Source organism: Trachinotus anak, unplaced genomic scaffold (genome assembly GCF_046630095.1).
Source record: "Trachinotus anak isolate AG129_WGS33_773 ecotype Australia unplaced genomic scaffold, CSIRO_AGI_Tana_v1 ptg000025l, whole genome shotgun sequence".
NCBI classification, from domain to species: Eukaryota; Metazoa; Chordata; class Actinopteri; order Carangiformes; family Carangidae; genus Trachinotus; species Trachinotus anak.
The window spans coordinates 17,038,550-17,064,218 of record NW_027273876.1 but is presented as its reverse complement, the minus strand read 5'-3'; the positions used below and the strand labels follow the sequence as shown (position 1 = coordinate 17,064,218).

The 25,669-nt window shown below is 38.4% G+C and overlaps 1 protein-coding gene across 2 annotated transcripts in view; it reads right to left on the bottom strand.

Annotated features, from left to right (window-relative positions):
* Positions 1 to 13,112: 13,112 nt before the first annotated feature.
* LOC139608550 (ras-related protein Rab-26) overlaps positions 13,113 to 25,669 on the bottom strand; it is a 100,457-nt gene continuing 87,900 nt past the window's right edge. The window contains exons 6-9 of one of the 2 annotated variants that reach the window (XM_071462435.1): positions 20,637 to 20,702; positions 18,801 to 18,857; positions 18,048 to 18,124; positions 13,113 to 15,384 (exon numbers count right to left, since the gene is read on the bottom strand). In XM_071462435.1, the coding sequence (XP_071318536.1) occupies positions 15,282 to 15,384; positions 18,048 to 18,124; positions 18,801 to 18,857; positions 20,637 to 20,702 (303 nt within the window). In that variant the 3' untranslated portion in view covers positions 13,113 to 15,281. The remainder of the gene's footprint in view (positions 15,385 to 18,047; positions 18,125 to 18,800; positions 18,858 to 20,636; positions 20,703 to 25,669) is intronic. The other variant, XM_071462436.1, reaches the window with a different exon arrangement.

Below are 25,669 nucleotides of genomic sequence, written 5' to 3'. Positions count from 1 at the left end.
ATAATATAACTGATAATAACAATAACAACAACAACAACAACAACAACAACAACAACAACAACAACAACAACAATAATAATAATAATAATGATAATAATAACAACAATAATAATTGTGTCCGATTTGACTGCAGCCTCTTCTTTATCCCCCCCTGCTGTCATCTGTGCATGACAGATAACTGCAATGCCAACAATTTGATTTCTGGCTTTGTTGCGCATGTCACTCACTGACACTGTCAACTGCCACTTGCAAAATGCACAAAAAGGTACACTTAATATTACACTGAGGATGATGATGTATTTATGTAAAATATAAGTCACTGACGTCTAAACAAGTTCATTTTGTTTCAGTGTGTCCCCAGTCGCCTGTCAGGTACACCGAGCCGCCCAGTTCATATTCACTATATTCAAAAGTGTAGCAGATGTAGACTGACAGCTGGCAGAAACGGATGGAGACAGAGGATTTATTACTTGTTTGAGTGTTCTGTACTCACTGATCTTTCAAAATGACACTGCCATGATGCAATGGCTAACTGCTGGAAACTCTACTACAACAAACATGTGCCTTATATTCAGTGGAGTGATGAATACATGAATTTCTAGGTTAACAGGTTTACTGTGTTCCCACAGGGTAATCCCTCACTGACTCGAGTTACTGGGGATCACAGTGACATCCAAATTCTCACTGTGTGAGTGAATCTGTGTTTGTGTGTGGTCTGTAAACCTTCATACAAAATGTTGAGTCAGACTTCTGTTTCAATGATGTTTAATGTCCTTAAGGACACATATATGATCTTTAGTTTTGTTTCTCTATAAAGGGATGGTTGAGTTTTTGTGGCTTTTAGTCACAGTCAGACAAACTCACACATCCTTGCTGCTGCAGAATAGTGAGATTACACTTGTTCATTAATGTCAAGCAGACACTCTATGGTTTAATCTTACCTTTAACCCTAATTTGATCACAGTCAGTTAGGTTTAGAATTGGCAAGAGTTTCCGGCACATTGGTAGTCGTTTAATGTGGAGCTGATTTATTCCCTGGACAATCAACAATCATACGTTCTTGGTATGTAAGAACTTTTGGTCAGCTGTTTGCCGTTGTGTTGTGATAGAAATATTAGAAAACTGAACAAAGTGAACTGTTCTGCAACAGCTGCATTTCACAGCCATTTTCAATTTCATGTTCTTCGTGCTTTCCATTAAAGGAAAATGTGCATGAGGTAATACCTGTCTTTTTTTTCTCAACATTTTCAATCATGCATTCATCTTATTGAATAAAACTTAACTGGGAGTGTTAATAGACCAATCAGGGTCTTTATGTTTAGTGTGAACACACAAGTTTTGACCAGTAGATCAGTGTGAGCGTCGAAATCATTCATTTTGGCCACACTGAAAGGTAAATGAAAATGTGCCTGTGAGTTAACACAGTCTACAAGAATAATATAAAAAGGGTTCAGGTTAAGTTTAACGTTCTACATGCAGTAGAGGATGATTAAAACGCTTTTTTCATTCCTCTCAGTTCCTCAGAGACTATTTGGACTGAACCAAGCAAACCTTAATGTTTTAAACTTTCATCTGTCTGCTAATTACCAATAGCATTTAAACATATGTTTTGCCTATTTTGACCTAAAAATTTTGAAAAATAATGTTATGTGGTCGGTTCTGATCTGGCTGCTCAGCTCAGCAGCAGTTACAGCAATTTGTTGCAACTGTCTCCACCACATCAGCCATGACAGAGCATCATGTGCTAGCTAGACATACTGACCTTGACACATGCTAACCATGTCACTTTGAAGTCAACAAAACAATGATTCAAATTATGTAAGGTGTGATTAATTCATACAAAAGGTCAGGGCAGTACTTTCAAAACTGAGCAGACGTTGAATGTGTCCTCTGTCTTGCTGGTGAGGGGGTGATCTAACTGAGTATGTGCAGTGTGATTGTCACTCTAGTATGTTTCTGATAGGAGGAATAAGACTTGTTAAACCGTCCCCAGTTGCAGCCAGCTACCAGTCTCCCCTCCCTTAAAACTGCGTGTACTGATGTCAGATTTAGTCCAAGTCCTGAAAGCCGGTCTAGTCATTCAACGAGACCAAGTCAGACTTAAATATCTCAGCAGCTATTGACCATGAAATTCTGTGCAGACATACATGGTCCCCAGAGGATGAGCCCTACTGGTTCTGGGGACTGACATTTTGTGATTCTTAGTAAAGCTGTCCCCCAAAAGTCTGAGTGAACTATCAGACTGATTGTCATGAAGTTTGTTGCACATATTCATGTGCCCCTCCAGATAAATTGTAATACCTTTTGTGATGCCTTACTGTAGCTTTACATCTAGCACCATGACCAAATACCTCCCAAACAAATAATATTCCTATCTGCACCAGCTGTGCTTTGTGAAATTAGCATATGTTAGCATGCTAACACACTAAACAAAAACAGTGAACATGGTAAACATTATCCCTGTTAAACATCAGGGTTGCTGAAGATACTGGTGGCATACTAATAGCAGAAGTCTTGGCTTTCATAGCACATGTCCACTGGAGTGAGTTGAGGACAAGCCAGCACAAAGGCAACCAAAACAGACCTGCTCTGTCACAGCCTTACAATCATTGCGACCTGAATTTAAAGACCATATAGATTATTTTATATGTATTCAACCATTTGCCTTCTGTCTCTTATCTAAGACTACCTTCAAAACACGAAGCAGGAGAGGAAGAGGAGGACAAAGAGAAGAAAGAAGAGGTAGAGGATCAAGTTGAAGGAATGAGAAAAATAAAGAGAGAAGGTGCTGATTCTCAAGAAAAAAAAAAACACACACACACACACACACACACACACACACACACACACCTTCAGCCTCTATAATCACCAGAGAGGTGAACAGACACGGACATTGCCAGCCTTTGTACAGATGTTGCTATGACAACTGTCTATATTTACACCTGCGGCTGAATTGAGGCAGGAGATCTGGAGAAGGCAGCTAACTATGTGTCAGTACCAGACGTCTGAAGCCATACTATGTCTAAGGTGATTCACAGACTACACCAGACCTTCTCTCACCTCAAATATTTCTCCACAGGTTCAGACCTGCACCCCAGACTGGGGATTCAGCAGTAGACTCTCACTTTGACAGCTGTTTATTCACAAATGAATGTGGAGTGTACAATCCATCCTCTTATTCCACAGCATCCTGGTTCACACTCATGCAGTACAGACAGACATCGCTTTAAGAAAAAATGTTTGACCAAAAGGGTTTTTATTGTGCTTTATACAGGAATGAATAAATGAATAAAAGAATGAATGCATTAATGATTTTTTTTTTTTTTTTTTTGCTTAGTTTATCATGTTTTTTTTATGTTTAAGAGCCAACAAATCACAGAGCTGTTGGCGATTGACTCATCACTAACCTAAACCTACTTGGTTATTGTCACTGTTGGTTTTTAATCTAGCACAGCATGTATGCAGTTTGCAATGATAACAGAGGCAGATTTACTACTCAAAATTCTTAGTGCCTTTAGAAAACATTTGGTATACATTTTACATGAAAGTACACAACAGCAGGCCTCCACCTTCTATGCCTTGAGAAGAGAGCCCCATTTGAAAATTTACAAGAGCAGTGCTGGGAAAGTTTATTTAAGAAATAGGAAAACAAATTACCAAGAAAAGTGTGATCTTAGGTAAATAAAAGGAATTTGCACCTCTACGAACATCTTAACATTTCTTCTTTGGTATTTTGCTTAATGCTCATTGAGGATTAGTTGCAGTAGTGAGGCATCAGAGAAGAACATCTGCACTTTCTGCGCTTGGATATAGTTATCAGGGATTCAAACTGGCAACCTTTCATGGACAACATACTTCTCTAACAACTCAATCACATTGAATTTTTGAAATTTTTGAACTTGTGTTATTGTGGGACAACTTCCCCTCTGCTCCTGTGGGAATCCATCCAGAGTTTATTAGTGAAGTAAAAGGCTCTAGGGGCGCCTCATCTAGCCCAGACTGATTGTTGTCTGAATGCAGTGCAAGTCAGCAACCAGCAACTGTGACTCATATTTCAACACTGTCCCAAGGCTGTGTCTAAATTTAAGTCAAACTTAAGCAGTGTTGTGAGCGATGAATGCAACTAACTTGCCTGCACAAAAGTGTACAACTTTGCTCCATCTGGATTGAAGTCGTACTGGATCTCTTGAGTATTTCTCCTGGTCTAACTTTAGCTGCTAAGTCGTGAGGCTGCTGGGTTTTTTTTTTTTTTAACCCTGACTTGGCTTTTGAAAAGCAGGTGAAGAGGGCTGTGCAGTTTTGCTGCCTGCCATTGTGAAATAAATCCACCCTCAGACTGTTATGTATCATCACTCATTCTTCAGCTCATTCCAGAAAACACATTGCGATGATGTGTTTGTAGCAAAATGATTTAAAGCAGTGTTTGGGGGTGTATATGTGTTTTCTTCTCATCAAACCCACAACAAAGATCATTTGATTTTGTTAAGCATTGTTGACCTTGTTCTGCTGCTCACTGAGAGAAACAAAAAAGTCAAAGTCCATGTGTTCACATGCTTTGCCAATAAAGATGATTCTAACAGAACACAAAGATGTAGCCATGTCAGCAGACAGTGCTGACAGTGCAGACAGTTCAGCACAGACAGTTCAGCACAGAGGATCTATAAAATCACCACAGTTTCAGGTTGGGCACCCAAGATTAGTGTCACAGCAGTGTATCCAATCAAATTTTAAATACAGTCAGTCTCCCGTCCTGGCGTTGAATAATGGACAGAAAAGTGTTTTTGAAGAACATTATGATGCCACAGTGAAGTTGAGCTTTGACCTTTTCGATCTCAAATGTCATCACTTCATTATTTTATTCTAATAGACATCCGTGTGAAATTTTGTCATCATTAGCATTTGAATTGTTATGACCAATAATGTGCTTTGTGAGGTGACGTACATACAGACAGGAAAAACCCAAAAACATACAGTATTATCTTCTCTGAATCATTTTAGCAGGATAGAACCCCCTGCAGGAATCACTCCTCCACCAGCTCCATCATCAGCTATGGACAAAGATGCATCGTGACTCCACAGTCATCAAGGGACCCAATTCATCTACAAATGCATAGAGTCTATACAGTCCCTATCAAATGGAGGGCTAAAAATAATATTCTTGAAATCATACGCCACTGACAGGGCCCTGAGAGAATACACTCTCCCCTCAGGAATTACTGCAGGATTGAGGCCCCCCGAGTGGCACAATCAGATTGCTACCCTCTTTTTAAAAAGGGGTAAAGCTTTGCAGGAGCAGGAAAGACTTAACACAAAATGGTTTAAGCATCAGCTGGGCACAGCAGACCTGCTGGATCCCTCTTTCCATGGCAAACAGTTGCAGAGAAGGAGACAGGGGCTGAAGGGTGTTCACTGAAGTACCTGATTTGGAATCTGATTACATACAGCGTGGAACATTTCAACCTTAAGACAGAAGATATTATATTAGTAGTTCTGGACCTTTTTTGTCCAAAGGTTATGGGTTAAGGGTCATGATACAAAGACTTTGTTGTCGTTTGAAGTGTCCTGTCAAGATTTTTCAGTCTTCTCTTTTTTATAGGCAAAATGATTTTTTTTTTTTTTTTTTTTTGCAATAGTACAGTTAGCTGCTGGGGCAATTTCACCGAGTTTAGCTATATCCATTGACAACATCCCTGAAATCCATGCATGCATCCATGCAATCTCTCTGTTGTGTTGAAATTTGTTCTGTTCATCATAAACAAACTGTCATGAAAATGCTGACCAGAGTCAGAGTGACCCAGACAGAGGACGCCCTGGTTTTAGCTGTACAGTCTTATACAAACCAGTTGATGCTATCCACCAGTTCTGAGTAGAACCACTGTAATCAAGGATGCATCATGAATGGGGGGTGTTAATTGCACAGTGGAAATAATCAGTAGTAGCAAGATGGTTGATCTCACTGTTTACCTGCAAGCTTTTGTTATGTTATTACAGACATTTGTTTTTATCCTAAAACAACCATGGACCTACTATTAATGATAACAAGACCAAGAAGACTATTTTGTGCATCCTCTCTTTCCAACCTGTAGAGTATGGCATGCCCACTGATGTCATCACAGTTGGCATGTCATATCAAGAAAAACCTGCTATTTTTTCGTTTCAATTTGGAACCAACATTTTACGTTCCAGAAAATGTATTTTTGGTCAAAATGCCTCGAACAGTTCATAATTTGATGCACATACTGGAACAGAACCCATTCCATGTTGGTGAAAAAGGGGTAATAGTCAACAAGCTTATAGCACTGAAAAGGAGTTTTTCAGACAATTCTCTGTGTCACTGAATGCAACATTTGCAGGCAGATCTATTTTGTGATTGTATAATTATTTTATTGTTTGTTTGTTTTGGCTATGCATGTATGCAAAGTAAAAGTGTAAGGTACTTCATCTCACATAATTTGTTTTGTGTTATGAAATGGATTAAATGTCACATGGATAGAGGCACAGGCTGGGAGGAGGGAAACTTTGTTTGTCATAACATGTTTTCCTCTTGCCTGCAAGCTTCCCTCTCGCCTCCCTCTCCACGCATGCCTTGCCTCCAGCCTGTCCTTGTGAATGAATTAGCATGTAATATACCCATAATAAATAAGTCTTAAAAAATAAATCAAGATAATAATAAGATGACTGTGTGGACTGTACCTCCTCTACATCGTTTGACTTTGAGTATTTATTGTGTGCTATTCAATGCGTCGTCCTTCTCTTCATTTGTTGATTCATCTTATCAGGTAGTGAGGGTGGAATCGTGGATCAAAACATTCAGCCCAGTAGATACACGTGGCCCGTCCTGACTACAATACAGAGAAAGTAAACAAAGCAAGCAAGAACGTGTGTGTGTGTGTGTTTCTGTGTGTGTGTGTGTGTGTGTGTGTGTGTGTGTGTGTGCGTGTGTCACAGCAGGGTTTTTTTTGCCTCTCTGTTTGTTGATGTTCTTCCGCTGAGTGGAGAGGAGGCTTATCTTAATGGGGCTGCATAGCTGGAAGGCTGGTCCTGACCATAACAGAACACAAATGCACACACATGCATGCGCACAAACACAAACATGGAAACTAATATTGCTCCATTCATGTGCCAAGACAACTACATCACCCACATTACTGTCAGCTTGGTCAGACAGCAGTAAAGATCAAGGAGGTATTCATCTCCAATACTGATAGTAAATCTATTCTATTTGGGATCCACTCCATCCAATCCATTCTAGTCCAGTCCTGGTTAGTCTAGTCCAGTTCAGTCCAGTCCAAGTCAGTCCAAGTCAGTCAAACCAAGTCTAGCACAGCTTTATCTATTCCACTCTAGTCTTGTCCAGACCAGTCTAATGTAATTCAGTCAAATGCTGTCCAGTCCAGGCCAGACCAGTCTAGTCCAATCAATTCCAATCCAATACAGTGCATTTTAATCCAGTCCAGGTTTATCTAATTTTTCTAATTCAATCTAGTTTAGTCCAGCCCAGTCTGTTCCAGTCTTCTGAAGTGTAGTCCAGCCAGTCTAATCAAATCCAATCTAGTGCAGTCCAGTTAAGACCAATATAATCCAATCTAGTCAATTTAGATCTAATCTGCTCCAATCCAATCTAGTCCAGTCCAGTCCAGTGGAGTGCATTCCAATCCAATCTGGTCCAGTCCAGTTAGTCCAGTCACATGTCAGACCACTCCAGGGTAGCCAGAATATATGATTCTCAGTTAAATGCAATCTAAACTCTACAGACACCTCCTGACATATTGTGTGTGATATGACATATTTACACATATTTAAATCTATAAGATGGTAATTATGCTGCTGAATTTAATATCTCAAAAGACGACAAACCACCTGAAACAGGCAATAACAGCAAATAGACCATCCTCCTCCTCACTTTGTACTCATTCTCTGATCACTGTCTCATTTTAAAAATAACCCACAGCTGAATATCTGGTGGTGCTGGACACTAACTGTCAACAAGGATCATTTAAAATAACACAGGTAGGCTGCTCTGTGTGCACGGTGAACACACACAGTGAGGAGGAAGACTTTATGTTTCCAGAAACATAAGCGATGATGCCCTCTCAACAAGGCATTTCTACACGCACACACACACACACACACACACACACACACACACACACACACACACACACGCACACACACACACACACACACACACACACATACAAATACACAGACCACATGGCTTTGTTTGGGGTTCTTGGTCACTTTAACCCAATAGAGTGGACTGCTTGGCAACTAGTGAGGGATGAGCACACACAGTCAGGCGCACATACACATACACTGACTACTACAGAAGAGCCATTGGGGTTATGGTGCCCTTAGGTAGGGCTAATGACACAGAGAGCAACCAGTGCAACAGATGGCCCTCGCTAAGTCATATGAGGGCCTCTGCTAGCAAGTGGCATGACAATGACTGTGCACTATTTACTTATTCACACCACTGAACACATTCACACACATTTGGGAAGCATGATCACTCCTGGACCCAGTCTTTGTATTCTGCTTCTCTCTTTTTCCATGGATGGATATAACAGTTGTAAAGCGAATTATTACAGCAAGGGGGTTAATAAAATTTGGATAAATCATTGGCAAGTGAGCTTTGAGACATTAAACATTTTATGGTAAGTCAAGACCATCAGCAGAAAGACTGTTGAGTTTGTGTGGTGTGCTTAAGGTATGGCCAAGCTGTACCTGTTAGGCAAACTTGGGGCAAATTTTTACTACTGGGTTCCCACTGGCCCCTCGACACCAACAGCTTGTCCCCAGACAAGAGGCTCACTTTCTTCTCAACTCAAACAGCTGATCTGTGGAGCAGTACAGTGCACGCTGTAGGTGTGCTAGTGTGTAGTAATAAAGTGGTTCAACAGTTCACAAACTGTAGTAAAGAGCTATTTGACAAAGATTATTCCATTAAATACTAACAGCTATATTTTGAAACAGCATCCTCTACAAAGCAAGACGACAGGATTAGATAATAACACAGGATCTGTCTTAGTTGGCACTGTAGTTAAATGGTGCAAAGTTACTAATGACTTAATTTATCTAATGACTTAAATTAATCAAATGACCAAAAACCAACTGACATGCAATGATCATGGAGGTTGTGGAGCCCCAGTATACTGCTTTCTTCAGTTGGTAATCTGGCCTTCGCTATACACCACAAATCACTGCCAAAACATGAAAAAAAAAAAAAAAAAAAAAAAAAGAGAGAAAATCTGTGATACCAGTGTGACCCCTGCAGAGCATATGAAACATTACAGCTTGCACCAGCTTGATCACAAAGTGTCACTGTCAACCTAATCATGTGTCAACCAAAGTGTGAAAACTAAAGACGATTGCAAATCTCTGTTTTACATTCTGGGACGCTGGTTGATTTGTTTATGTTAGCTAATTAACTTGTAATTAAAAACAGATTCCTGCTGTAGTGTAAGATCCATCAGTTTGTGGCAGACTTCAGTTTCTGAGAGGTTTAAGACAGCGTGGCAAATGTGTATGATGAAAGTGAATGATTAATGTTTCACATTTGACAGAACAGAACAAAGTGAGCTGTGTCAGAAAATCAGTTCAGCATGCCCGTTAATTATGTTTAATTAAGGTAATTTTACCATGACACAGTATGTGACAAAACTCTTCTAGGTCACATTATCAGGTCAATATGTGCCTCAAATCGCCGCTCTTCTAATAAGTGCAACTGAGTCTAATAAACAAGAGAGTGGATGGATGTCATTGTCATAGTGTTCCAGACTGGGATGTTTTAAGGAAATTGGAATAACTATTAGTCAGAGTCTGAGTCACAGCCTGTCTGAACACACAGTGTTGATCACATATGCATGGAAATGTACTTTCCACTCACAGCAAAGGACACCGTAACACAGAGAGAGAAAACTAGATTGACCAAAAGTGGTCAGGGACACAATGTGGACTCATTCTGTCTCCATCATCACCATCAACATCATCATCATCAGCAGCAAGAGGCAAACTGGTTTAAACTTAAAGTCTGAAGAAATTAATGATGAATCTTACTGTGTTAATAGTTTAGTCAACTGAGCTCAAAACACTATTTATTGAATATTTATCGTTGGAAAGTGGAAGTTTGGTCTAAGTTTCTCTCAATCTCAAAGCAGCTCTTAGTCTTAGCTCTAAGTCTTATTATTCTAATAGTATTACTCATTTTAACTTGTATACAAGTAGCTCAATGAAATGGGCTGTTTGACAGAGAGATGAAGCAGTGAAAGTATTCCAAATGAAGCTTACACTTAAACTGATATTAACTTTTTACCTTAAACACATTTTTGCAGATGGCCTGTCCACAGCAGCTCATTGCTCAGCTTCTGTGCTCCTGCTGCTTCTCCAAACTGGTAGTGCACTGGTCCGAATCTGCAACAGGTAATGCACTGACTCACACAACCCCACATCAAATATCCTGAACTATCACTTTAAGGTGTGGAATGGTCACAGTTTGGTTGGGTTTAGGCTCAAAAACTACATGGAGAGATTTAGGAAAAGATCATGGTTTGGGTTAAAAGTAAGGTTAGATGACCTTCATCATCTTGGTTGCACGGTTGCACTCTCCCATTGAATGGGAGAGTGGTCTTGGGCTTTTGGACCATGCTGTAATTGAGGATCAAAATAAGATGACCTGCAGCTGCAGATGACCTGTGGGCTCATTTTTTGTGTTTTTTATAGACTCACATTGCAATCTCTAGAGCTATAATATACTGAAACCTTTTAGGTTAATATAAGAATCTTAAAACTTCGTACTGGAGAAGGTTTCAAGATTCTCATCTATTTTCGTTTTTCACTCTTAATTTGCTTCTCTGTCTTCACTTCCTGTAGCGGGTCATGATGTCTTCTCGCTCGCTTACCTGTGTGACATCTGTTGGTTCTGTGTTGGGTGATGTTGATCTGTTCCCTTCTGCTGGTCACTTTGTCTCTTCTCTTCTTCCCACTGATTCTTCCACTCCCTTTGTTACAGAATGTCATGGCATTAAACATTGGCAGACCAATCAAATCAAAGCTCAGTACTGACTGATAAAGAGAGGCACTCAGGTTAAAATGTCCCTGCACTTGCATGATGTTCTGCTTTTGAAAAAAAAAAATGTTTCCAGTGTTCCTCGCCCAGACTGTTACACTTCATTCTTCCAGGTTAATCCAGTCTGGTAATCAGTCCTCACAGTCTCAGCTCTCCCACCCACCTGCTTGCAGAGAAGTTTCAAGTATCATAAACATTTTTGAAAGCAGAAATGATCTCACTTGCTGCTTTACAGGAGGAAAATAGTTACCAAAATAGAGACCAAATAGTTACTGCAGGTGAAAACCATCATATCCATGACGCAAAGCCGAGAGAGCACAACAATGTTCTGAAAAGCCTTTGTTAGCTTACATCATGGTACAAACTTTGCACTATTTAACAAAGTAGAATAACCAAACACCATTCTTAAGTCTATGTGAAGACTGACATCTGCTGATGTAGATGGGTAAAAGTAAGATTTCAGGCTTTGCTGCTTTCTATAAAGCAAGGAGGCTGTGTTTAATATGTTATACCTGTTAGATTGCCTCATTAAGAAATCATAAAACGATATTGCCTCCTCCCTGATTAAAAAAAAACAAAAAAAAATAAAACTGAATCTATGAATATGTCATTGTTCATTTTCAAGTTTAACTGCTGGACATTTCCTGATACTGTAAAGTCTACACTGATTGTATGTGCACTAGAGGTTTCAAGTTGCATACTGAGCCATGATGGACTACCAAACTTATGATGTCGTAAATCCAGTTTGTAATGGTAATGGTAAATGGCCTAAAGCACTTCTCTAAAAAACTCAAAATACTTAAGAATGGAAGCCACATTCACCCATTAACAAATGCATTCATACAGTACTTTTCTATACACATATAGTGCTTCTCTGCCATACACACACATTCATACACCAATGATACAGGTTTTTGAGCTGCTTCTATTATGAAAAACAGTAATACAGTAATCCATTTTAGTGTAGAGGCCAGAACTGGATAGCTTTGTCTTACACTCTGAGTATAATGAAGACCTAAAACTTTTTTTTTTTCATTCAGCTGGAAAAAGTTAGGACATTCAGCATTTAACTTCAGACAGCTGGCCTCCTCCCAGGGTGTTTACTGGGACAAGCATTTTCATGCCATCACCATGGAATTGAATATTCCGTGTCTGAATGATATGTCCCAGTCGCAGCGGAACAACCGGGGGCCAAGGATGGAGCCATTGGAAACACCACAGGCCAGCACCACTCAACCAAAAAAATTCTGTTTACTAAGTAGGACTGAACCAGTCTAAGACCGCCTCCCTGTTGGCATCAGGGATACTGTCTTAGACCACTTTCCTAGGCAATTCAATGAAATTTAAAGATCAACTGTTTCAAAGTTGTGCCCATATTGAGAAGAATTACAATTAGACAGTCTTCCACATGAGCTGATGTGAGTGAAAACCTGATTGTAATTTGTCAAAGATTTTATGATAAATCCACTTTAATTAAATAACCTTCTGTAAAACAGGCGTAAATATGGTAATTTGGAGGAGACACAGCATAACCTCCAAATCCTGCAAGATGTTTTACTGAGCATGAAGATTATCAGTAAACCCATAGGCCGGAGCAGGACATCACTTCCATCAAAACACCTTTGCAAAAACCAAGAGCTGAAACCACTAACACCTGTATTCAAGGGTGTTTTCTTGTCCAAGTGCTGATGGTGTTGACCATTTTTCCTTTCAGCACAAGTCTTTTTGAGACATGAGGACATTCTGAGCACCTGCACAAAAATGAAACATGAGGTCAGTAAAACAGGGGATTTGGTAGATGAGTTGTTATGTAACCGCAAATAAAGCAAGACAGTTTTCAGTCTATTTTACAATCTTGCACAAGAGAGCGATTTTGATGCAAGTTTTCATTTTCCACAGGACTATAAAGAGATGATGATGTATCAGATAATTCAGTTTTGTATTGCACAAGTTCATATTGTAATAACAAGCGACGACCACATGATGGTACTGCAGATTCATATCTGAGCTTCATCACTGCTCATCCACAGGTAAGAACAACCAATTTATTATTGAGTGATTCTTTAATGTGGATACTTTAGATTGATACAATACAAATCATTTAAGATACAGTACAGATTACAAGTTAACAATAAATTAATGACATCTGATTTATTGTTGAATTCAATGTAAGCATTCCTGTATTTACAGTAATTGCAAATGAAATGTATAGTATTTTAAACATTAACAGAACCATTTTCAATAAAACATCTGACATAAAATAGTGTTCCTATCACTGGGTAGAATTAGTGAAAAAAAAAATGCCTGTGACAAGTTATCGATTCGAAGCAGCTGCTGAAAAGCCTCTATTCGTGAATCCTCCATCTTTCCTGAATTGTTACTCCTCCTTGAGACCAGCACAAAATAGCAGCATCTCTCCACCCACTACCAACCTTCCAATTACCTTTTCCTCTACCCTTCTCTTGAGGATTGGAGCCGTAGCGCAGCATTAGTCCAGCAAAGATCCAGTAACATTGGCTAAATCTCTGTGGAATCACAGGAACTTCAAAACCTCAGCAGGAAAAAACAAGTCACAAATGGGTGCAACCAAACCTTCCTCTGTGTTCAACAAATTCTCAAGACCTGTTTGTAATTTATTAAATTTGTGAAACTACACAAACTGTACTTTGAATATCCTGCCCTGTCTGCTTTTACACTATGGTTTATTTTGTGTTCTTTTTGACATTTTTTTGCACTGAAATAAAACCTGACCCAGAATAAAACCTGACAAAGCGGCAAAAGCAATCAAGATGTTTAGTGCAGCAGTTGTAAATATTTACACAGTATATTGTATAGTTTAAAATTCAGCGGGATGCAAAGAGTGACGAAAATAATAGATTATCTCTCTCTAAATAGCAATATTCAATCTTTCAAAAAATCTAAACTCAAGGCCTCAAGTTTTATCTGAAATTTTCCGCCACATCTCATGGTCTTCATCAGCAGATGGAATTTGCTTAGTTTGTGGAGATTGACCCACTGAATAATAACTACACTGATCTTGTTAAATCTTAAAGCTGATGGAGTTGATTCAGTCTTCATCAGCAGATCAACAACATCCGCTGATGACGACCATAAGATGCCATAGAGAGATTCAGAAAAGGCAAATTTTTTTTTGTCAAACTACTGATTCTGACCTTTCGAACTCAATATGCCACTTGTTTTTTTCCCCGGTTTAGACTAAATTTCAAAAGAAACCTGTCAACGAAGTAAAAAAAAAAAAGTTATTTTTCTCTGTCCTGGGCATCTAACATGTTGGGACTGAATTCAATGGAAGCATCCTCTTCCGGTTATTTGCCACAGCTGCTTTATTCCCAAATTAGTAAAATGCAAAGTACAGTAGTGGTCAATGGCCTCCTACAGGTTTTTACTGATGTTGTTTATTACATTTAATATGGTCTGATAATTACTGCAGGAGTTTTATTAATGTTAAATGCTTCATATAGCAGCTTTAAAGTCAAACTGGACAATCTCTGTACAAAATGTCAGGACCTCAAATCATATGTCACAGACACATCAGTATGATGACAGTCATGATCACAAGTACCAGTATTAAAAACAGCTCTATTTTATCCTGTACATAAACAGCACACAGTGCCATTTGACAGCTTACATTAGTTGCAGGAGTGTATCCATACAAATGTGTTCATAAGATCTATTTCTATGATTGATTTAATATTCAACATATTTGTTTAGTTTCAACAAGACAGGCATTTACAAACTACAAAGATTTCAAAGCACAAAATTAAACTTACATTTAAAATATGTACATCACACTTATGGAAAACTGCACAGAATGCATTAAACAGGCTAGGAAGTCAACCTACAAACATAACTGTGTGTGTGTGAGTGCATGTGTGTGTGTGTGTGTGTGTGTGTGCGAGTGTGTTTGTGTGTGTGCAAGCATGTTGGTAGTAGGAATTATATTACATTCACAGTTGCAGAGGAAAGGTGGGCTGGGAGAAAGAGCATATTGGTCATATCACCACTAATAGAAATATTACAAACACTGAGATTTCATGATTATTCCCGGACACGCCAATTCAGATTTATTACGTACAATAACAGAATGTACCAGTTCTCTCCCTCTCTCTCTATCTCTCTCTCTTTCTCTCTCTCTCTCACTCTCTCTCTCTCACACACACACACACACACACACAAACAGATAGGATGCAGTCTACGAACGGCAGCAGCCAGCAGTCCTCATTTCTTTGTCAACGTATTCCTGCAGCTGAAACTTTGGTTCGTCAGGCTCCTTCATGGTCCTGTGCTTCAGTTCTCTGAGACAGACAGAGACAGTAACATGAGGCTATGCTAGCTCTGCTAACAGTGAGAGGTGGCAGCATTCAAATGTAATGTATTCAAATATATTTTAGCTTAATGAATGTGCCTTTCCAGGCTGCTACAGCTTCCCATTAATTTTAATACATTTAGAAATTTAAAGAACTTTGAAACTTAATTAAGACAGATAATTCATAACTTTCCTAAAAAAAAAAGATTGCAGACAGATACATTTTAAACTCTTACACAGATTTTATTCAACTAATTTCTTACACATATACTTCTGGAGTCTTCTGGTCTTGCACAGTTTTGGAAACAAGTATCCTCTATTTAGTTAGATTTACTTGAGATAGAAATAATTGTTTTGCTGTTCTTACCGTCAGCTTCAAGTAATTTCATCAGTAACTGTTAACTGCTTCCTTGTTGGGTTTTTACATGTTTTATCATAATAATTCATTATCTATTTATGCTAACATTCTGTTTTGAAAAGTTGCAAATTATTTGGTCCCGGTCTGGAATATATGTAACACTGCTCTACCTGCCTGTCTCTCCTGTCATGTGATTGACAAGTTAACTCCTTTAACTTCACAGACCACTGAGCCCAGGATCCCAGTTTGAAAATAACAAACTTTCCAAAGATGCCAAATCTGAATAGAATGGACAACGTGTATACAATGATAGAATGGATATTTGATGGAATCCATACAACAGCAACAAAACAGCATGTGGGAAATACACTTGTTTTTTTTTTGTCAAAAGTAAGATGAGAAGACTGATACAAGTTTCACATTTGTCTATTAAATATAAAAATAAAGCCAGGACACAGTTAGCTTAGCTTAGCTCAAAGACTGGAAGGAGAAGGAAACGGCTAGCCTGGCTCAGTCCAAAGGTAAAATAAATAAATAAATCAGCCTCACCGCAGTGCTAAAGCTCACTACTTCACATATGTGGTTACATGCCAGGCTAACTGTTTATCCCTGTTTCGGCAACTAAATGTGTAACTATGACTTGTTGTCGGCTAGTAAAGACCATATCATAATATGGTCTTTACTAGCCGACAACATGGTGACTTACTGAGCCTTATATAGAATGGTAAAACTGGATTATCTTTACCATAAAAAAAATTCCAAGCAAATTCTTCCAAGTGAAGAAGAAAAACAACATTTACATAGGACATTAAAGCACAAAGAGAAAAATGATGCCCAGGTTTGTCAGTGGTCCAAAAACAGACAAGTCACTTTAGTATTGATTAGTGCCATTGTCACACTGTCTGTGTAAATCAGGTTTTATGTTGCTTTTACTTTCAGGACTTGTGTTTTGTGCAAATAAAGCTGTACTGCAGTGGAATGAACTAAAATATGGGCTGAGATGAGGTGACAGAGATGAGAGATAATGGAAGAGCGACAGATGACAAGTGATGGAGAGAGAGAGAGGAAAGAGAAAGCAAAAGATGACAACAACAAGAAAGGATTTAGTTTTAGATTCTGTATCTGCAGGTCGTTATGTGCCAGACTGTTATGCTATTCTTGGCAACACCCAACCATGCCAGCCTGTTACCATAACGAGGCTATAAATGAAAAGCAGCTCCCACACAAACTGCCCGACTACACATGAGTGAAACACACTCTCCAAATAGTATTCTCACTTTTATCATTGCTTATAAGACAAATAAGAGTATTTGGTGTTTTGTTGTCAAGAGAACAAATCTGTAATTTGTGAATGTAAAAGTGGTCTCAGACTTTTGGACCCCACTGTATCTAAATGTGTCAGTTTGGCATTTTCTATCACCATACCATGGCCTCAGGGAACAAATGCAAGTTTACATCATGTCAAAAATAACTCTCACTAACCCTGCTCTTCCCTATCATTACCAGACTTTTTTTTTTAAGACCAGAGGTGGGCTATCTCACTCTCTGCTTTGAAATTTGCTCATATGTCATATTGCATCAGTCCTCCTTCATCTGTCCTTCATTCGCAATACAGATTTGAAAACTTGAATATGAAAGCTTCACACAAAATGTAATGGCTGGTTATTACTTTGATTTATAACTTAACAGTACATGGCTGGTTATTCCTCTAATCCTTTAATATCAGTGTTCTTTTAACCGTCACTTGCAAAAGTTCTTAGAGGGAAAGTAGAAAGTAGTAACCATGCATAATTTCAAACTGCCTATGATTGTCACTTTACTTTTTATACAATTTTCACTTTCTCATCTTTAAAAGAAGACAGTAGGTGTGTTTCCAGCCACCTGATTGCACAGTTTCAATTTGTGCAGAAAAAAACAGTGGAAACTCAAAAAAAATAAAATAATAAAATAAAATCTTGAAATATTGCAAAAAAGTTTTTGCACTTGGCTGAAGAGGAAGTTGGTGTACAGATAAAAGCAAAATGCAACAAAGTGCAATGGAAACATACTGAAAGAATAAATCATCTCAAAAGTTACATACTCTCGATTTATGATAGGCTAATGTTTCTTTCACCTACATGTTCTTGGAACACCAGATCCACCTGGACGAGTGGATGATTTTCATCTCCCAGTTCTAATCAGAGCACACAAACTCTCAACTTAACATCTCTGTGTTCCTTCAGAGTAAAGTTATATTTCAGTCAGAGGACTTAGGGATCCATGCTGCACATACTGTGCTGTTGTGTGTGACTCACTTGGCCACAGCAGTGAAGGCCAGCTCCACATTCAGTCCAGATCTAGCGCTTGTCTCCATGAAGGGCACTCCAAACTCCTGCACAGAGAAACACAGAAACATATGTCATTAGTTGCGTGTTTGTGTGGCACTTCGGTATTTTTTATAATGTGCTAACAGAAAGGTGAGGATTATGAGTGATTTATTATCAGCAAATTAGGTTTAGAGTGATTTTTTTAAGTACCTGGAGAGAGATGAAAGCCTTGCTGATCAATACCAATAATTCAACAATAATTCTGATGGCTGCTGAGATTTCAAATATAATTTTCTCCCCACAATTCATAAGAAGAGAGCACAGTATGCAGTCGATGCGAGATGCTCCCAGGTATAATGATCTCATTCTCTGTGTGTGTGTATGTGCATATCAATATTCCTGCTGTGTGTGTTACCTTGACAGCTGCAGTTCTACTGCCACACTACTCCCTACCACTTGTGTTCATTTTTACTCTAACATGCTTCTCAGAGCTTATCTGTGAAACCGCCTCTAAAATGAAGTTAGCGAGGCCCCCCCACCCCCCTCTCGTCATTTATTCCAAACAATAACAACATTATGCGCGTCCATGAATACATAATTGCACACACTAATAAAGACAACAGCAGCTGCACGGGGGGAGTTTTAGGGTCCTGTGTGGGAAGATTAATTACAGCATGTCTTTTATCCTTGTTACATGTGTCCAACTGCATGTGTGTGCATGTGTGTTATCGTGACGCTCACCTTTGCCAGTTTCTCTCCCTCCTCTCGCTTCACCACCCTGTCATGTGTGGCGTCGGCCTAGAACACATTGGACACACAATATAAACCCAACTTCTGTCACACTGTGACACTGGAGAGTGCTTCATGCTAACCAGGTTATTCAAAGCATTTTCTCATCCATATTTGACATCTCCATGCTATTAAATATTCCTGTTTCACTGCATAAATTTCAGTACCTGCCAATTTGATATTTTACTGATTTAATAGTACTTTGACATTTTTGATTTCTATTTTTTATGACAACAGTTCCTGAAAATGAGCAAGGAAAACTTGGACACAGTGAATGCCACAGGAATAAGATATATTCCAAGATGTCTTGTCGTAAAAATGGAGAAACTAAAGCTGCAGTAACTGCTGTTTTTTGTCCACTTGGAGGGAGAGGATCTCTATAAGAAGATAAAAATAAAATATTTACTATAACCTTACAAAGCTGCCATGGCTAACATGCTAACAAACAGTTTAGTTAACACATTCAACAGACATGGAGCAACATTAACATTAATCTGGAGCAATGTTTCTGGCTACTTTATGAATGTAACAGTAATATTCAGTCTTTCTGTAGCTCTGCTGTCTGCCTGCTGTTTCAAGCCGGGCAAATAGCGCAAAGACAGTTTATCCATTTGTTTTGAGACTATGTCTTGTTGTGGCTGGAAACAAGGTTCAGCTAAAAGGTATCTCAAAATATTCTTACATTTTCTTTTATATATGTGTAGATTTAAAAAAAAACGAATAAAAATAATAAGAATGTTTAATCTTACAATTTTATCACTTTACAAAGTTGCTATGGATGACATGCCATTCAATTACCAATTTACATATTACACACATTGTATTTTTGGCCAACATAAAAATATTAATTATTTTTTCAATGACTAGCTACCGTGCTATTAGCTATTTCCCTTCAGCCAGTCACTCTTTGTCTGCCTGTCACTGGGCAGATAGTGTACAGAGGGTTTAGTAGAGCTTTTCCATTGAATACAGTTTGCCTACTGTGGCTGGAAAAAATGTTGAGGGTTTTCGAGTTGCAAATCAAAACTAGCTCAAAGTATGTTGCTTAAAGTTGAGCGTGTTATCAAAGTGCTGCCTTAACCATCAGCCACAGAACAACATTAGCTTTCATTTTCAGTTGTTTTCCAGGTGAACTGCTGTAAGCAACTGTTCTTGCTCAGCATGAACTCCTTAAGAAGATATCTGGTTATTGCTTCAGCTACCTCCTCTGCTTTATATTCCACTGCGGTCAGCTAGCTGCAATTACTTTCTGCTGTTTGGTGTTGGGCAGGTTGTCTACATTAAATCTAGATTTTTTTCACAAAAAAAAAAACAAAAAACTGCCACCTTCTTAGGCTGGAAATGTGGTTCATGAGAGTGGAAAGAATAAACTAAAAAGTTAAAAGCTGAAAGATGCTAAAAAGCTCGATCAAATTGAGCAGATCAGCTGAGATAGGTGAAAATTCTCAGTGGGTTTGTTATTATGAGTAAGTCTTTTCATATTATACAATTATTTGATAAATTCTTAATATAAAATGTTAAATACTGTTTAGTTAAGCTTCACCAATACCTGTTATCACTTTCCCAACATGATGTTTTAGCACTGAAATTATCAGTAACCACTAAACTGTGACTTTTGAGAATCTTGTCTGTGATACATAATAAAGTACCTCACCCTGCTTCCAGGCACATCCATCCATCTGTCCTTACACTCCAGCTCCCACCATACCTCCCTCCATGAACCCTCCTCCCCTCCTTCTATGAATCCATCTGTCCCTGCGTCTCCCAGTGCTGGCAACAAGGTCTCACCTTGTTACCCAGCAGCATGACGACCACATCTTGCTGGGCGTACTCATGGATCTCTGTCAACCATGCCTGGAGATGGAGAGAGAACACAGAGTGGTGAAGAAATCCAAAACAGGAAAGGAAAAGAGGGACAAGGAGAGAGTAGAGATGATAGAGGAGGGGGATTGGAGATAAAGAGCGGTGACAGAGGAGATGGATGAATGCACAGAGACGGAGAAAGGGAGAAAGACAAACGATTCATTTATTGGTCATTGGCTGCACTTCATCTTGCCCCGCCCTCCTCCTCCACACCTTCTCCTCTTTGCCCTTCCAATTACAAGCCAGTGGTCTCTGGGCTCCCTGTTACCTGTCTTTGCTGAAAAAAAAAAAAAAAAATGTAGTGCCTCTGGAGGACTCCCATACTTTTTCATCCACACACACACATAAGTGTGAGGTATAGATCTCATTGTTAGTCATTGTTACTATAACATTTGAAAATACAAGCTGATATGAAATGTGTTTTCATCCCATTTTCAGGTACCACTTGGGCAAACTTTTGAAATGTCCAGTGATATCACTGAGCAGCTAAGACTTGATGATGAATGCAATGCAAAAACATAGAAAGTTAAACTGTTGCTGTCTTTCCAGATCTGATTAGTATTGGATTATCTCAGCTAACATTTACCATCTGCAAAAGTTGGGCTCAAACCGTTTTCATCTTTTGAGTCTTTGTATGTTTGTGTCATCATGGAAAAATGTGGTCCAGCAGACAACTACCACAGAGGCAGTTTTGAGTGGTGTCACCATGATAACGTCACAACTGTCCAAGATACAGTCTTGAAACTCGTTGTACTAGAGTTACAGCTATCAGTTATTTTTGTAATCAAATATTCTACCAATTATTCCATTGATTAAGCAAGTAATCGGATAAGAACTGCTTTTGTCTTGTTAAAGAATAAGACATAAGAAAACAATAGAATACATAAAAATGTATAGAATGTAGAAAATAAATGAGAGAGAAAATAACACAGGTCTCCAATATTATCTGTCAAAACTGAACCCAGCTCACTCTTTCTCTCCTGCGCCTGTGTGTGTCAGTGTGCACGCTCACACAGAAAGACAAACTCATCTGGCAGTGTAAAAGGAGTCATCTTTTTTACACCCGCTAATTTCTAAAAGGATTTTAAAAGCCTGAAAAATCTCTGGAGCAGCTCTGTCACTATCTTCCTCCATGTTTTGACTGACACAAAACAAACCCACATTGCTGCACATGCGTCTGGAGACTGTCGCTGGTTGATGCTGCAGTACCTAACGCGAAGTTAATGAAGTTTCTCGAGGAACCGTTTCAGCCCTATGTTGTACTAGTGGAGATCAAAATAAAGACAGAGTTCAAACATGGGCGTCGTCCTACCCCTGAGCACTGAATAATCACGTGATGATGTAGTAATGAATATTGAGTACCCATGGGTGGGAACATGGGCGTTGTGGCTGGTGTAATGTCACTGCAAGATGGTCTCCAGTTTTTAATTTCTTCCACAAACAAATAAGTGTACTCGGCAATACTCACTAATACACTGATTAAAGGTAATACAACCTTGATGTTCTCTATGTGTATACATGAAAACAGTGGATGTGACATGCAGACAACATTTTATTACTGTTTGTTAAAACAATGGTTCTCAAAATGGGGTACAGCGACCCCTAGGGGTCCTTGATGGGTTCCTGGGGCTCCCCAGCAAAAAGGGGAATCATTTATTTTCACTACATTTCCACCCATGAGTGACACAATGACAAAATGTATGACTATTTTGGTCATGAGTTTCAAACACTTTCTGTAATAAAACATCTAAAAGCAAAATCTTATCAGATGGGAGACCTTAGGACTCAGTCGTATCAAATAGGTTTCCATGGTCCAATTTGAGTCAGTTTGAGAACCACCTTGCCAAATAAATCATTGGTAACAGTAGCTGTACATTTAACGTCATTTTTTATTGGGGTGATTAATTTGTAATAATGAGTTAAGAAGGATTCTGATAATAACTGAGAATAAAAACAGAATGAATAATTGATCTTTGTTTAAAATAACACGTAGGGGTAGACTGACAGATATCTGAAAACCAGTTTGGATTGAAGCAGTTAATGTCTGAGGATCTGTGAAGCATATGCTGTATATTCAAAATCTCTTAGGAGTTGTAACGAGTAATGTCAAGGTGATAGAGATGCAATTCAGGAACAGGTATGTCAAGAGCCCATCCAAAAATTAACAAAATACCACAAAATCTGTCTTGAAATTTGTCTTTTAGCAATGCTGTCTCATTGACATTTATCTACAACTAATTTACAACAGCAAGTATGTTTTGAAGGAATTGTGGAAATCACCAACTGGTATTTGTTGTATCATACAGAGATATGATAATTATTGAACTAATGTCTATGGCAAGTCCCAAAAAAGTTTATACTGACTGTATCAGTAAGATGTTCAATGACAACATGTTTGTTTTCTGCCAAACGTATTCAAACTTGCAGTAAAATATCCACTTGTTGAGACTGCAGTATTCAACTTTTTTGTTGTTATGTCTAGACACTCAAAGCACTTAGTTATGGTTACAGAGAGACAGTCTGGTTTAATAGAGCAAAAATTCACAGTGACTTCAAAAACAATGTGTTTATTTACATCTAACCAAAAAGACTCTGCTGCAGTTCGTAAATGTAGTGCATTATTTGTTTAAAAGAAAAAAGAAACAGACTTGCTACTTGTGAAATGTTACCAGTACATCCCGGTACATTTTTGCTGTAACTAGTAGCTAAGATGTATTTTCAGGCTTATGACAAGACAAATGTTATTACATTTCATCAGTACAGTTGTTTACAAATCGTCATTTCACTTGTTAGGCTACATCAGTGACCTGAAATGTCAAACTTTAAGTCTATTTCTAATGACTATAATGATATTTTATTAGTTGTGTCTTTTGCTGTGACTGTTATCAAAATGACAGAACTGTGGCTAAACCCACCCATTAATGGCAGACTACTGCCACTGTTCTGATTCCACTATGCAGCCTTTTTTATTTTGATATATTTCTTATAGATGAGTTAATGAAATACATAATAAAATGTTTATTTAAAAAATCTTTCAGGTAACTGACTAATAACCAGTGATTTCAACTATTATCAAACTTTCAAATTTTGTACTGTAATTCGAACTCACTGAATAGATTAAAATTAGCAGCTCTGCAAAACCACAAAAACTGTGAAAAAATGGCACGTTGCTTCATGGGGGTAAAAAAGTACATGTTTTTTCTTTCTGAAAAACAACTTATTTAGCTTCAATCCTCCACAGTAGGCTATGTGTACATGTTGCTGAGCAGTGTGTTTGTGTCTTGTGATGATGATGTGTTAAGAGTAAAATAGGATTATTAATGCAGGCTACAATAATTTACATTACAGCCACGTAGCTGCCCTGCTTTCATGTTTCTAATTAGCCCATATGATTATGGAAATAATTTCAGTTATGGTAATTACCATCTCTTAACATTCTCTGTACAGATACTATATGTGTATGTGCTTTGGTGTGTGATTAAAGCTAAATCCAATCTTACCCTCAACCTTTATACATTCAAAATCTTGATAAGTTGTAATTTTTGGCAGTAAAATGAATTTTAAGATTATAAATAAACTAAATAATGAGCCACAGAGGATCGTAGGATTTGTATTCACTTTCCAGTCTGCTTAATTTTTTGTTCACAGGATATCGTCAAGGACGATGAGCTATTCTGAGATTCTGCTATTAAGACTACATGAGAATGAGAAGAAGAAGATGGAGTTAGGTGTAATGAAATGGAGAGCTTATGCAATGAAGCCAGTGTTCAAGAGGTCAAGGTTATGTCCAAACGCCTCAACTGTTTGAGAGAGAAGAACAGGAAGATTATGTTGTTATGATATAAGAGGAAAATGGACATTTCATTGGCACTAAGGTGAAAGAAAAGAGATGTTCTTCACCAATATGTCTACCTGTGAGCAATGTCGACAAATGAAAAATATATTCATTTGTACATGTTACTATATATTTTGTATGTGTAATATATTACCATGCTGTTTTTACCTTGAAATGCTACGATATATGTGGCTGTGTATCACATTTGATCTACTTTGACATTTATGAATTTATTCATAGCATAAAACATATGTCAGTCAAATTCATAGCATATGGCACATGTCAGATTATAAAGGCAGGTAAACTGGGCTGTTGATGAATATGTTAATTTCACAGACTGATGCAGGTAGCAGTGATGGAATAATGTGGATGTGGTCTTAACCCTTATGTTGGTGCAGTGTACACTAGTTTTCCGAGCTAACTCCAGCTGTCATATCAAAATCTATTGAATATAAATAGAGGTCAGGAGGCTGTAAATCACCAGTGCTTCTGATACGCTATTATTGTTGTGGAGTAAGTTTTTCATATTTTATTATCTAGTTTAGTTTCTTCAGAGCTCAATTTTGGTGAAATAGACAAAAAGATATTTTTAACAACAAAATGAGTATTTCCTATACACTTAAATGTGCACACACCCCTTCCTGGAAATTCTATGACCTCCAGTGACCCAAATGGTCAGTGTCTTCAACTGTTCTCTCTGCTGCTGAAAGTGTTTTCTTGTCAGAAGCAAGTAGGGGAGACCTTTGGCCTTCATTGCGGCTCTCAGCAACGCTACTTCTTCAGGGCGGACTAGAGTCTGCAGTGAGTTGTTATCGGAAAGTGATGTGATGGGCTGGGGCTAACTGGTTAACATGCTAACTTCAGTTGAAGAAAAGATGTGACAGAGACAAGAGTTAACATTGGCGTTACTTTCCGCCACTGGAGACAGCTCTTGGCGAGTAAGGGAAAGAAGTTTGATGCTGAACTCACAACGTTTTTTCTAGACTGGCTATGTAGCAATAGCAAGACATACAAATAGGCCCTTTAAGTTGGGCTTTGTTGGATCATTATTACCTGTATTAAATCCTGATTACTTTTTCCACTGATTTGATGAGGAAATATCCTTCAATCCCAGCCACCTCCC